This window comes from Sinohyriopsis cumingii, chromosome 4 (assembly GCF_028554795.1).
Source record: "Sinohyriopsis cumingii isolate HCF-2022 chromosome 4, ASM2855479v2, whole genome shotgun sequence".
In the NCBI taxonomy this organism is placed as follows: Eukaryota; Metazoa; Mollusca; class Bivalvia; order Unionida; family Unionidae; genus Sinohyriopsis; species Sinohyriopsis cumingii.
Window position 1 is genome coordinate 99,479,949 of NC_142964.1, and position 12,014 is coordinate 99,491,962.

Sequence of the window (12,014 nt, forward strand, 5' to 3'; positions counted from 1 at the left end):
AAACCACGTCTATGATTTATAATTTAGTGCTCTTTTAAAAAGCTACATGCATTTTAAATATACTATTTGATAATATATATATATATATATATATATATATATATATATATATATATATATATATATATATATATCCAAGCTCAAATCCGGTTCGGGCAAGCTCAACATTGCAAGTGAACGTCGGCGGTCTGGGTAAAATACAGCAGCTCCGTACAAGCTAATTTACCATCCAGTGGTCGTGTTTAGTTTCGAATGCTTAATGTTCTGCATTTTACCCTCCGGTAAGTGTTCACTAATCAAATAAGAATAAATAAATTATAACAGACAGTCTATCTTTAACTCTCTCTCTCTTTCTCTCTCTCTCCCCCCCCCCCGCTCTCCCTAAAAATGTAGCTATTTTTTTTTTAATATCTTTTCTATCTATACCCTTAACTGTATATATACATGTACATGTCTGCTTTTGGTCTTCCAACTGTATATCTGCATTCTCACTCTTTATAATATATATTTAATTATTTTAGCTATCTGCATATGGTTGTAAGGTGCCAACAGATATACAAAGAAAACACAGTTTCAATAAACACAATTTCCTTAAATCATACCATATTTTATCTTATTGTCTCACTCATGTTAGGATACTATTTCTGAGGCAAGATCAAATTATGCAAGGGCAAGTTCAATCTTCCAGTTTGCCTACCGCGGGCTAGCTGACTTTTATAAAAATCTGTAAATCCCTGTTATATATATATATATATATATATATATATATATATATATATATATATATATATATATATATATATATATATATATATATATATATATATATATATATATATATATGTGTGTGTGTGTGTGTGTGTGTGTGTGTGTGTGTGTGTGAGAGAGAGAGAGAGAGAGAGAGAGAGAGAGAGAGAGAGAGATTTAAAACATGTTGCATTTAAATATTTACAAGACCAAACGATTAAAGTTACTGAGACGAAGGGATAAAATCATTATTAACTTTAATATGACGAAAGGTCTAAACTCAATGTTGTGGCAACATTAACGACCAGGATGCATCACTAACAGGATATTAGGGTTCTAATTCATCCTTTAATTATATGACCGTGTCTTTGTCTTAACGTATATCGTGTAGAAACATAGGATGTACATATACTTTACTTCCCGACTAACTTCAAAACAATCGTAATGAAAGTGTAGGCGACCGAAGTCGTAAGTATTCTTGAAGAAGTTTTCAATTGCTTGAATGGAACGCTTCAAAGTCCCGGATTTAAACAGGATATAAATGACTACTTCGCACCAGAATCAGTACCGTCTCTGGTGGCATATCTTTGACATCGTTTTGGTGAGTACCTCTCTATTTCTCAAATTCTTAAGTTTTAAGTTGTTGTATTGTAGAATAACGATAAGAAATGTACCTCTCCTTCATAACGTTAAATTCGTCCGGCCTCGTATTATGTTTTACCACGATCGCAGTGGTTTCGACAACCACTTTTCGTTCAGGAATGTGATTTTCTTTATATTAAAACAAATAGTCGTACATTATGCCCTGTCATGTTTTGCGCAAAATTCTGACCATCGGGTGGAACTTTACAATCGCCATCGATGCATATAATGGATTCTAATAGTCTATCGCGTTGCTTGTTACTGTCTGTTCGTCCGTTGTTATGAGAGTCTCTTTGATCGTTATTTCTTTCATCTTCCTCACTAGCTCTCCCTCTCATCTGCTTGCACATTTGTAGAAAAAGCGCCCGTCTCGTTGTCTGTCGGTATATTTGTCTTCTGCTCTTTTTCCGTCTGCTTGACTGTGTCTACGTTTGTCTGTGAATAAACCATAGACATATTTACTTGCAAAAACGAACACATGCAAGTGTGAGCTCTGTGTAATTTGTTCCTAATTTATCTAACAAAAGCAAATATATTAGTGATGTTATGCTGTCCTGCGGTCTACCGTCTCCGAATGGATGCTTCCACATGTAGACTGCAGATATTGTATAAATCAACATGTTCGTCATATTTGGCAAAATGCAGTTTGAAAACTATGCAAGAGTTCAAGAACATCAAACTCACGCCTGGATAGTTGCATCCTTCGTATCGAACACACTAAAGAGATTACATGGTATTGTGCCGATCACATATCGGATGGACTTGACTTGTGCATATCTCCTTAACAGTTAACCTCAACCGGAATGGATACCATGCCAGTGTCCACTGACTATATCACATTCTTGTCGAGTTTATAAATTTCAGTCCTGTGCGACAGAAATAATTGACATGAGCTTCTTGAAAAAAACTCTACGAGGACGTACCACATAAGAAAAACTTTTTCAGGAAATGCGGTTTATACAACAATTTTTATAATGTTTAAAGGATTTTACATGTGTTACCCCTATCTGCTATTTTATAAACATTTACAGAATTTAAACATATTTACATGTATATTTTATCTTATACTTAACGTTTACATTTATTTGAAAGTGTTTATCTTCCTTATTTTTTTGCAATTTTTTAAAAAAATTCAGCATTACCTACCTACCTACCTACCTACCTACATACATACATATAGTGATGTTATTCTTCCTTTTGAAAAATGGTAACAGTCTCAGAGAGTGAAAGCTATTTGTTGGTCAAAAAGTGCAACGATTCTGTTTCCATGCCAGCCAGTCTCGATCAAATCATGTCGACGTATGTCTATAACAGTATCTTTTGTATAGTTTGCAATAATAAATCAAAGAACGTTTTAACTGACTTCTCTAGTACATGGGCACAGGACTTCGGGGGTCATGATGCACAAAAGGGTGATAACTAAGACAATGATAATGATGATGTGAAGATCGATTGACATTGAACGATACATCAAAACACGAAGTTATATCGTGCAGAGACAATTTGAGCTAAAGTGTATTCCACGGTATCCCGTCGTTAGCGTGCAGGTCAAAAGCGTAGACAAATGCGCGCCGACAAAAGCGCGCAAGGCGTAAATTATAAAAGTTATGGTGTCAAATAAATAAGCAAATATTCACTATTTAAAAATGTTTAACATTATTAAAATGAGTTTCAGTGTATTATTTCTATCACTGTTCAAATTGCAACGTTACGTGCATAATCAAGACAAACAAACATGGCAAAACAATTATAAAAATTAATATGATTTTCATTTTCTTATGTCTATCATTTTTCAAATTGCAACGTTATGTGCGATTCCGCGCAGATATTTCTTGGCTTATACTACGTAAATACGCACCTTGATGTCTGCTCAATGAAAACGGCGATTGAAACCAGTACCTTTATTTCTACTCAATATTAAGAGGGTACACACTTTGATGTCTGCTCACTGGAAACAGTGATTCAAACTAATAGTTTTTTTTTTTCATTTGAAATGAGACATTTATCAATGAAAGTCATAATAAGATTACAGGCTTATAGTTTATGCTGCGCGCTTTTGACGGCGCGCATTTGACGGGCGTATTTCGCTGCACGCTTTTGTTGGCGCGCATTTGTCGGCACACTTTTGACCTGCGCACTTACGACGGGGTGCAGTATTGCACGGACAAACACCACGACATGCGGCCAGGTTTGGTTCCGGAAAAAATGGGAACCCACACCCTTCTGGTCTAACATTAACACCTGATACACTTTTGATAGTCATTTAATCATTTCAGCATATAATACTACTACTACTACTACTGAAAATAATATCGTTATTCATTTAATTCTGCAGATAACCAACCATGAAAGTTTTCATTTCTTTTACGATCGTCTGTTTTCTGGTCTGCGTACAAATATCAGCTAGATTTCCAAAGGATTTAGAGCAAGAGAGCAACTCCATGGGAGGTAATCAAGCGTCAGTAGATAAAAAACATACATACATACATACATACATACATACATACATACATACATACATACATACATACATACATACATACATACATGCATGCATGCATACATACATACATACATACATACATACATACATACATACATACATACATACATACATACATACGTGTACAACAAAGCCTTGATTTGTTTTAGGTATTTTATGCAGGAAATAAATTATACGGTAGACGATAGATCCGTCCTCGAGAGAAAACAATACTGCAGAACTTCAGAAGGTAAGGTTCAGAGAACTAAGACAAACAAAAAATGTATAATTCCCAAGAATCCATTGCCTATGATGTGACGATTCTGCATAAATTATTTTACTATCAATTTAATTATATGATATGTTCTGAAAGCGGTTGATATCAACCCTTATTATCTAGCTATAAAACCCCTACACATAAAATGACATATTTTTTAATTGTGCAAGAACACTTTATTTTAAATGTTAATTTTAGTTTTGCGTGTGCGCGTTGTCATCGATGGCACAAGTAGGTTAAAAGTATGTATCAACTGACATAAAATGTCATATATATATATATATATATATATATATATATATATATATATATATATATATATATATATATATAAGAGAGATGTGTTGTGATGTGATTTCGATTTTTAACATAGATTTAAAAAAAATTCAGTCATATCGCTACGATGTCTGCAATGTGGCGGTTTGAAGTGATGTCTAGCACTGTGGCATAATGCCACAGACATGTAGCATGATGTCCCACCCAGTCACATTATCCTGACACCAGGCCGACCAGTCCTAACACTAACCTCTTAATGCTGAACGCCAAACGAGGCAGCTGTTAGTACCATTTTTGTAAGTCTCTGGTATGACCCGGCCGGGGATCGAACCCACGACCTCCCGCATCCGAGGCGGACGCTCTAACCACTAGGCCACCGGAGCGGTTGAGAGAGAGAGAGAGAGAGAGAGAGAGAGAGAGAGAGAGAGAGAGAATTACAAATATAACCTGCTTGATAATAGTAGTCAGAATTAATATTTTAATACAAATAATACTATAAATCGGTGTTATATGCACTTGTGTGTATGTCATGCGAGTGTGTCTGCTACACACGAGTGCATACAACACCGATTGAGTAACATCATTGTTTGGTGATGTGTGCTTACTCGTGATTGAATATGGGCTCGTGTGTGCCGGCAAGGCGATGGGTGCCGTTTACCCGCGGACCTGGGTTCGAACCTTCGTAGAGTACAAATTAAAAATTCTCTAACCTGTATGATAGTATTATTTGCATATATATATATATATATATATATATATATATATATATATATATATATATATATATATATATATATATGACTACTATAAGAATGAAATAACCGGGATATAATCTGCGCTTACATAAATTTACATAAAATAATAGATGTCGTTGTGGCTCCTCAATTTCTTGGTCAACACAAATATGTTCCAGTATCAGCAACAATCTGAAATAGACTAGTTGATACGTAATAGAGTTAAAAGGTTGAATTCTTATAGAAACAACCATGAAAAGTTTCGCAAACGTAACCGTTTTTCTGTTTTATTTGTTTGTCTTGTCTATGTTTTGTATTTACCTTTGAAAAGGACTCTTTAAATGGTCGAAAGCGCTCGGGCTAGCCTGATACTAGTTTCGCATTGTTCGTTGTCAGTTTATTGCATTTATCTTAATCAATCCCTAACACACGTGATTCCTTGCTGGATCCAGTGTACTTGAAATGATTGTTATTCGCCATATATATATATATATATATATATATATATATATATATATATATATATATATATATATATATATATGTTTAGTGTCGACTTATTTTTATTTTCGAATGATAGATTAATAAAAATAAACTTAATTTTTTTTCGAACTCTCTAAATGCAGCTGAACAACTATTGCCTTTGGAAGACAGCTATGCATCTGCGGACGTGAGCGATACAATGTCTTCGAAGAATGATGCAGACGACATCACTATTGCTTTAGACCTCTTGGAAGTTGAGCTGAAGATGGAAACCATTGACGATCTGCTTCGTTTTCACCGGAACTTCAAGAACCTGTTCAATTTAAGCTGTAGGAACAATACTTGCGAAATATGTTTTACTTTCAGTAAGTAAAGGAATAATTATTTTATTGTTTTCGAGGTGGAGGTGAATTTATCTTTTAAAAATACATAACACTCAAAGTAAGAATATTTGCCCGATACACGAGTACAAGATTTTATTTTGCCAATTCATTTACGCAAGAATTAATCTAAGTACAAACCTAGGCAGACAATGTTCGCGCCAAATGGAACGGGTTATATCTCTTAACAAAGTAAAGTTCGGAAGTTGAATAAATAAGAAAAAAAATGTGGGGTTTTTTTTTTTTTGGGGGGGGGGTGAAAAGAAAACTTTAAGAGTTAGAGAAAAATTATGAAAGAAAATGTCGGTTAATAATGGGTTATTCTAAATTTCCGCACAAGTCAGAGTTAAAACGGAAAATTCCACATTGCATCCCTTTTTCGGTACACTAGATTATGTTACCTGCCAAAATTTCGCAGGGTGAATTGGGCGACCTCCTGAAGCAGATAAGTCATATATCACATGACCATGCTAAAATACACATCGGGGATATTGTGATACCCTCCATCTGTATATCATTGACCATAACTTCTCCATTCATCTATCCGTAACCATAAATTCTCTCTGGGTGGAAGTTCGCCAAATTTGGGAGAAAACATCTGATACAGGGGTAAAACTTTTATCTTATCCATTTGGTTCCATGGAAAGCATAAAGGTCAAGTACACAAACAAAAACTGCAATTACACTGACAATTTTAAAAGAAAAATATTCTCTGCACGCACCTTTTGTGTTGTTTTAAATAACTATCGTTTGTTTCAACACTCGTTTTCTATTTTGTTACGTTACAGTATGCCTCAAGGTAACATATATGGAGCCAGAAAGAAAGTTTCTAATTTGTGCTATGTACGAATCCATGCCCATCTACTGCATATCCATCCCAGGTAAACTGTTTCTTCTGACTTAACTTTGCATGACAATCAAGGTCAGTGTAATTAAAAATAGCAGAGGAAATTCCAGCACAGTATTAAACTTGTCACCAAATCACGCTATTTATAGATGGATAGGAATAGCCTATCCTTTCATCATTAAACACAATGCATATTAGAGCCTAGGTCATTGGAAAAAGAAATGATGGCATCAATGCAGAGTATTTTAACTTGCACGAAAATGGAAATTTAAATGTTCCTTTTTTGCTCTGGTTGATATCACTGGACAACAAATTTTTACAAAAGTCATGTTACTGAAATAAAATTAGTCAATTCTTATCAATTTTTATGTGCTGAACACGAATATGACAGTCAAATTGCAAAATTGGCTCTAGTTTTTTTGTAATCTGCAAGAAATTAATGTTTACATAACGAAATGCATTCCAATAGTAAAAGGTCAACTGTAATAGCCTACCTATAAAAAATCAAGTCATTGACTACATCTTAGATTTCTTCGCCTGTCTCTTGTACAGCTGTTCGGGAGCATCTCTGAGGAGTGTCCAGCAGTAGTCAGCCAGCATTGTAGTGGACCATTTTCCCTGGTATCTTTGTTCCATTGTTGCGATATCTTGATGAAAACGTTCGCTGTGTTCATCACTAACAATACCACAGTTGCTAGGAAAGAAATCCAAATGGGAATGAAGGAAGTGAATCTTTAGAGACATATTGCAGCCAAGTTTCTTATACTTCATCAACATGTCTTCTACTAGTTCCTTATAGTTTTCTGCCCTAACATTTCCGAGGAAGTTTGTAGAAACTAGGCGAAAAGCATTCCATGCTTGTTTCGCGTCACCTTCCAGCAAGTTGTTGAACCGGTCATCTTTGAAAAGCTCTCGAATCTGAGGACCCACAAAAACTCCCTCTTTAATCTTTGCTTCGCTGAGTCGAGGGAATTTTTCATGCAGGTATCGGAATGCTGGCAAAGTCCGGTCAATGGCTTTCACGAAGTTCTTCATCAAACCTAGTTTGATGTGAAGGGGTGGTAGCAAGATTTTCTGAGCCTCAACCAGAGCTGGGTGTTGGATATTCTTCTCTCCAATGGCTACATTCTGCCTGTGAGTCCATTCCTTCCTCATGTAGTGCATTTCCCTTGCTTGGCTATCCCACTCGCATAAGAAACACATGCATTTTGTATATCCTTGCTGCAGTCCCATTAAAAGGGCAACTACCTTCAAATCACCACAGAGGTGCCAGCTGTACTTGTTATACTCAATGGAATTCAGTAGCTGCCTTAAGTTATCGTATGTCTCTTTCATGTGGACAGCATACGCTACTGGAATAGATGGAAGAATGTTTCCATTGTGCAAAAGCACAGCCTTGAGACTCAGTTTCGAAGAGTCCACAAATAGTCTCCATTCTTGTGGGTCATGAGTGATTTTTAAAGCATTCATGAGGCCCTCAATATCGGAACAGAATATCAGATTACTTTCCTTTCTGAAGAAAGGCTCCAATTGCTGGTGGCGCTTTCGATATGCAGTAATTGTGACATCTTCTTCTAGAAGATTCCATTGTTGGAGTCTTGATCCTAGCAATTCTGCCTTGTTCTTTGATAAGTCCAAATCACGAATCAGGTCATTTAGTTCTTCCTGTGTTATTCTGTGTGGGGTTGATGATGCACCACAGTGAAAATCTGGATCACTGCATGCTGATGGACCAGGAGAAGAACAGGTCGACTCACCTTTGTCTTCGTCAGATGAATCAAGAGAATATTCTGCTGGAGGTTCTGGAATAGGAAGTCCCTCACCATGTGGAACTGGTCTCAATGCAGACGGAATGTTTGGGTAGACTATTCTCGACTTCTTTCGCTTCGTTATTCCGCCGGAAAGAGGAGGAACCAAGCAGAAGTAACAGTCATTTAGGTGGTTGCTTGGCTCTCTCCACACCATTGGGACTGCAAACGGCATTGATGACCTTTTGCAATTCAACCACTGTGAAAGCTGTGTTGTACATGTAGCACAGCATATATGCGGAGCCCAAGGCTTGTCTTGGTCACCAACCTTGCATCCGAAGTAAAGATGATATGCCTTCTTCACTTGAGAATTGATACTTTTCTTCTGGTTGGCAAATGTCACTTCCCCACAAATATAGCAAAAATTGTCCGCGGTATTAACACACTTTCGAGGCATTACTGTTCTTTATTGTACGTAAATGGATAAAATAATAAGTTTTATGTAACAGTAGCTTGAACTGTCTCGCACAACGTTTAAAATATTTTAAATGCTGAACCTATCTGATTGGGCTTTATATAGTACACTGCTTACGTCAGCTTCAGCAGCCGCCTGGCATTAGTATAATAGGCCTACACATGTATAGTACACTGCTGACGTCAACTTACTTCAGCAGCCGCATGGCATTAGTATTGCATTGCATCAGAAAATGATGCAATCAACTGTGGATGATGTGAGCATGATGGTATTATGCAATGTTACATCATTATTCCGGATGTTGCTGCAGTCCTACTGGAGAAATTTACACAGTGAAACATAGAAAATGAGGTATATGAATATCTTCAAAACGAGAGCCAATACAAATTTTTCACGGTTATATTCGTGTTCGGCACACCAAAATACTACAGATTAGGGCCTTTTCAAGTCAGTAATGATTTCACTGTTGACCAGTGTATTACGTAAACGATGGTCTTATTTATAGCATCTTACCACCGGTCCGCACCAACACAATGGTCTTATTTATACATGTAATATCTTACCAACACTCCACATTAGCACGATGTTCGTATTTATAGCATCGTTCCACCAGTCCACATTAGCGCGATGGTCTTATTTATAGCATCTTTTCACCAGTCCACATCAGCACAATGGTCTTATTTATAGCATCTTTCCACCAGTCCACATCAGCACGATGGTCTTATTTATAGCATCTTTCCACCAGTCCACATTATCACGATGGTCTTATTTATAGTATCTTTCCACCAGTTCACATTATCACGATGGTCTTATTTATAGCATCTTTCCACCAATCCACATTAGCACGATGGTCTTATTTATAGCATCTTTCCACCAGACCACATTAGCAAGATGGTCTTATTTATAGCATCTTTCCACCAGTCCACATTAGCACGATGGTCTTATTTATAGCATCTTTCCACCAATCCACATTAGCACGATGGTCTTATTTATAGCATCTTTCCACCAGACCACATTAGCACGATGGTCTTATTTATAGCATCTTTCCACCAGTCCACATTAGCACGATGGTCTTATTTATAACATCTTTCCACCAGTCCACATTAGCACGATGGTCTTATTTATACCATCTTTCCACCAGACCACATTAACACGATGGTCTTATTTATAACATCTTTCCACCAGTCCACATTAGCACGATGGTCTTATTTATACCATCTTTCCACCAGACCACATTAACACGATGGTCTTATTTATAACATCTTTCCACCAGTCCATAAAAGCATAATGGTCTTATTTATAATATCATACCACCAGTCCACACCAGCACGATTGTCTTATTTATACTATCTTACCTTCTGACCGTACCAACACAATGGTCTTATTTATAGTATCTTACCACCAGTTCACATCAGCACAACGGTTTATTTATAGTATCTTACCTCCTGATCAAAACCAGCAAGAAGCACGTGTACCTAAGCATAGGTTAAAGGGCCATGCCATTCTTGTTTATGTCCGGAATAGTGCAGGATGACTTACACACATACACATGCGTACACACACACACACACATGCGCGCGCACACACACATGCAAAGGGTCTAACAAGAGCACGTTACTGAGTCAAACTGTGTCGAACACCTGTTGATGCTGACTATACCTCCTAGGACCCAACGATTCTTTAACGCGCTGATGCAATACATTAGGTCAAGATAAACAATTACTTGTCTCATTGTAATACTAGTATTCGTTTTCTTTCTCCTTTTTGTCTCCTAAACTTGATTTGTTGTTTCCAACTGATTTTTCACATTAATTTGGTCTGTTGCTGGCCTAAGCATAAGTCTAAACTGGTTCTCTGTAATAAAGGCTATGCTCCGGGGCAAAGTTTCTGAAACAGGGAACCAAAGAATAGTACACGTGCTCCATTTGGTGAGACCATGGTGTGAGTGAGTTCCATTACAAATAAATCTTGAAAATTCTTTCTGTCTGGCATTTTATTTTGTTATTTACAGCCAAAGATTTCAGAATCTGCATGAGAGTACCCATCGTTCTTGTGAAAGCTTGTGTGGCTATCTTGAATATGAGGATTAGCAACGGCCGAGCCTGTCTAGATCTACAAGTATCTGCAGAAAGGTTCATCTATACGTTCAGAAACCTTTGCGTGGGAACATCCTATCTAGAATAGCGGACATAACTATTTAGGTTATGCAAACCTGTTGAAATGCACTCTGTTTCGAAAATCTGCAGTGGTATATTAAAAAAATATTTGTCATTTTAGAACCTGATGACATTTGTTAAAATTTGTGCTTTCAGTCATTCTAAAGACGGATTGAAGGAAAAGTGAAATTAACTTGTGAAATGCAAATTTTGTGATTTAGAAATAACTGAACATCGCTAACTATTGTCTTTGTCAGAATTAAATTTTAAAGTAACAATGGATTCGAAGCATACCCTATATTGTAATTGTATAACACCAAAATGAAAGCATTTTTAATTAAATATTAATTTTTTTGTCGTCAGACACTCGATGACAGTATATTTACTTATATAAGCTCTTCTGTTTTGTACTGTATATGTATTATTTGCATTATCCATCTGGAACCTTTCCATGCATATAGACTTTTCCAGAACAAATACAATTTTTGCTGGAGAAAAAAATTGATGAAGCTGTATATAATTTCACCTCAAATGATAATAAATTTGTAAAAACTCTGCAAACTTTCTCATGGTTATCTCGAACAATATATGTTATTTCCTTGCATAATTAAGAACATAAATTGTGTATTTGCTTTCCAAAACCTTAAACCACAGTCACGAAAACAAAAGTTATAATAGGTTTGAAAAGAAGTTAATAACTGGCTGCTTTTATAATTGTGGTTATATTGCCTGAAAGTAACACAAGTCCGATAGTTTTATTCCAGTTA

General features: G+C 36.3%; 1 protein-coding gene across 2 annotated transcripts; it reads left to right on the forward strand.

Moving 5' to 3' along the window:
• Positions 1-143: 143 nt before the first annotated feature.
• On the forward strand, positions 144-11,802 carry LOC149801762 (uncharacterized). Of its 2 annotated transcripts, none has more exons than XM_089956088.1 (5): positions 144-281; positions 3,725-3,837; positions 5,785-6,006; positions 6,810-6,902; positions 11,103-11,802. In XM_089956088.1, exons 2-5 carry the CDS (start codon positions 3,735-3,737, stop codon positions 11,273-11,275), a joined length of 591 nt encoding a protein of 196 aa, XP_089812214.1. In that variant the 5' UTR covers positions 144-281; positions 3,725-3,734; the 3' UTR covers positions 11,276-11,802. The 2 variants fall into 2 exon arrangements, with proteins under 2 accessions (XP_089812214.1, XP_089812213.1); XM_089956087.1 differs by lacking the exon at positions 144-281 and adding an exon at positions 1,189-1,348.
• The last annotated feature ends 212 nt before the right edge of the window (positions 11,803-12,014 follow it).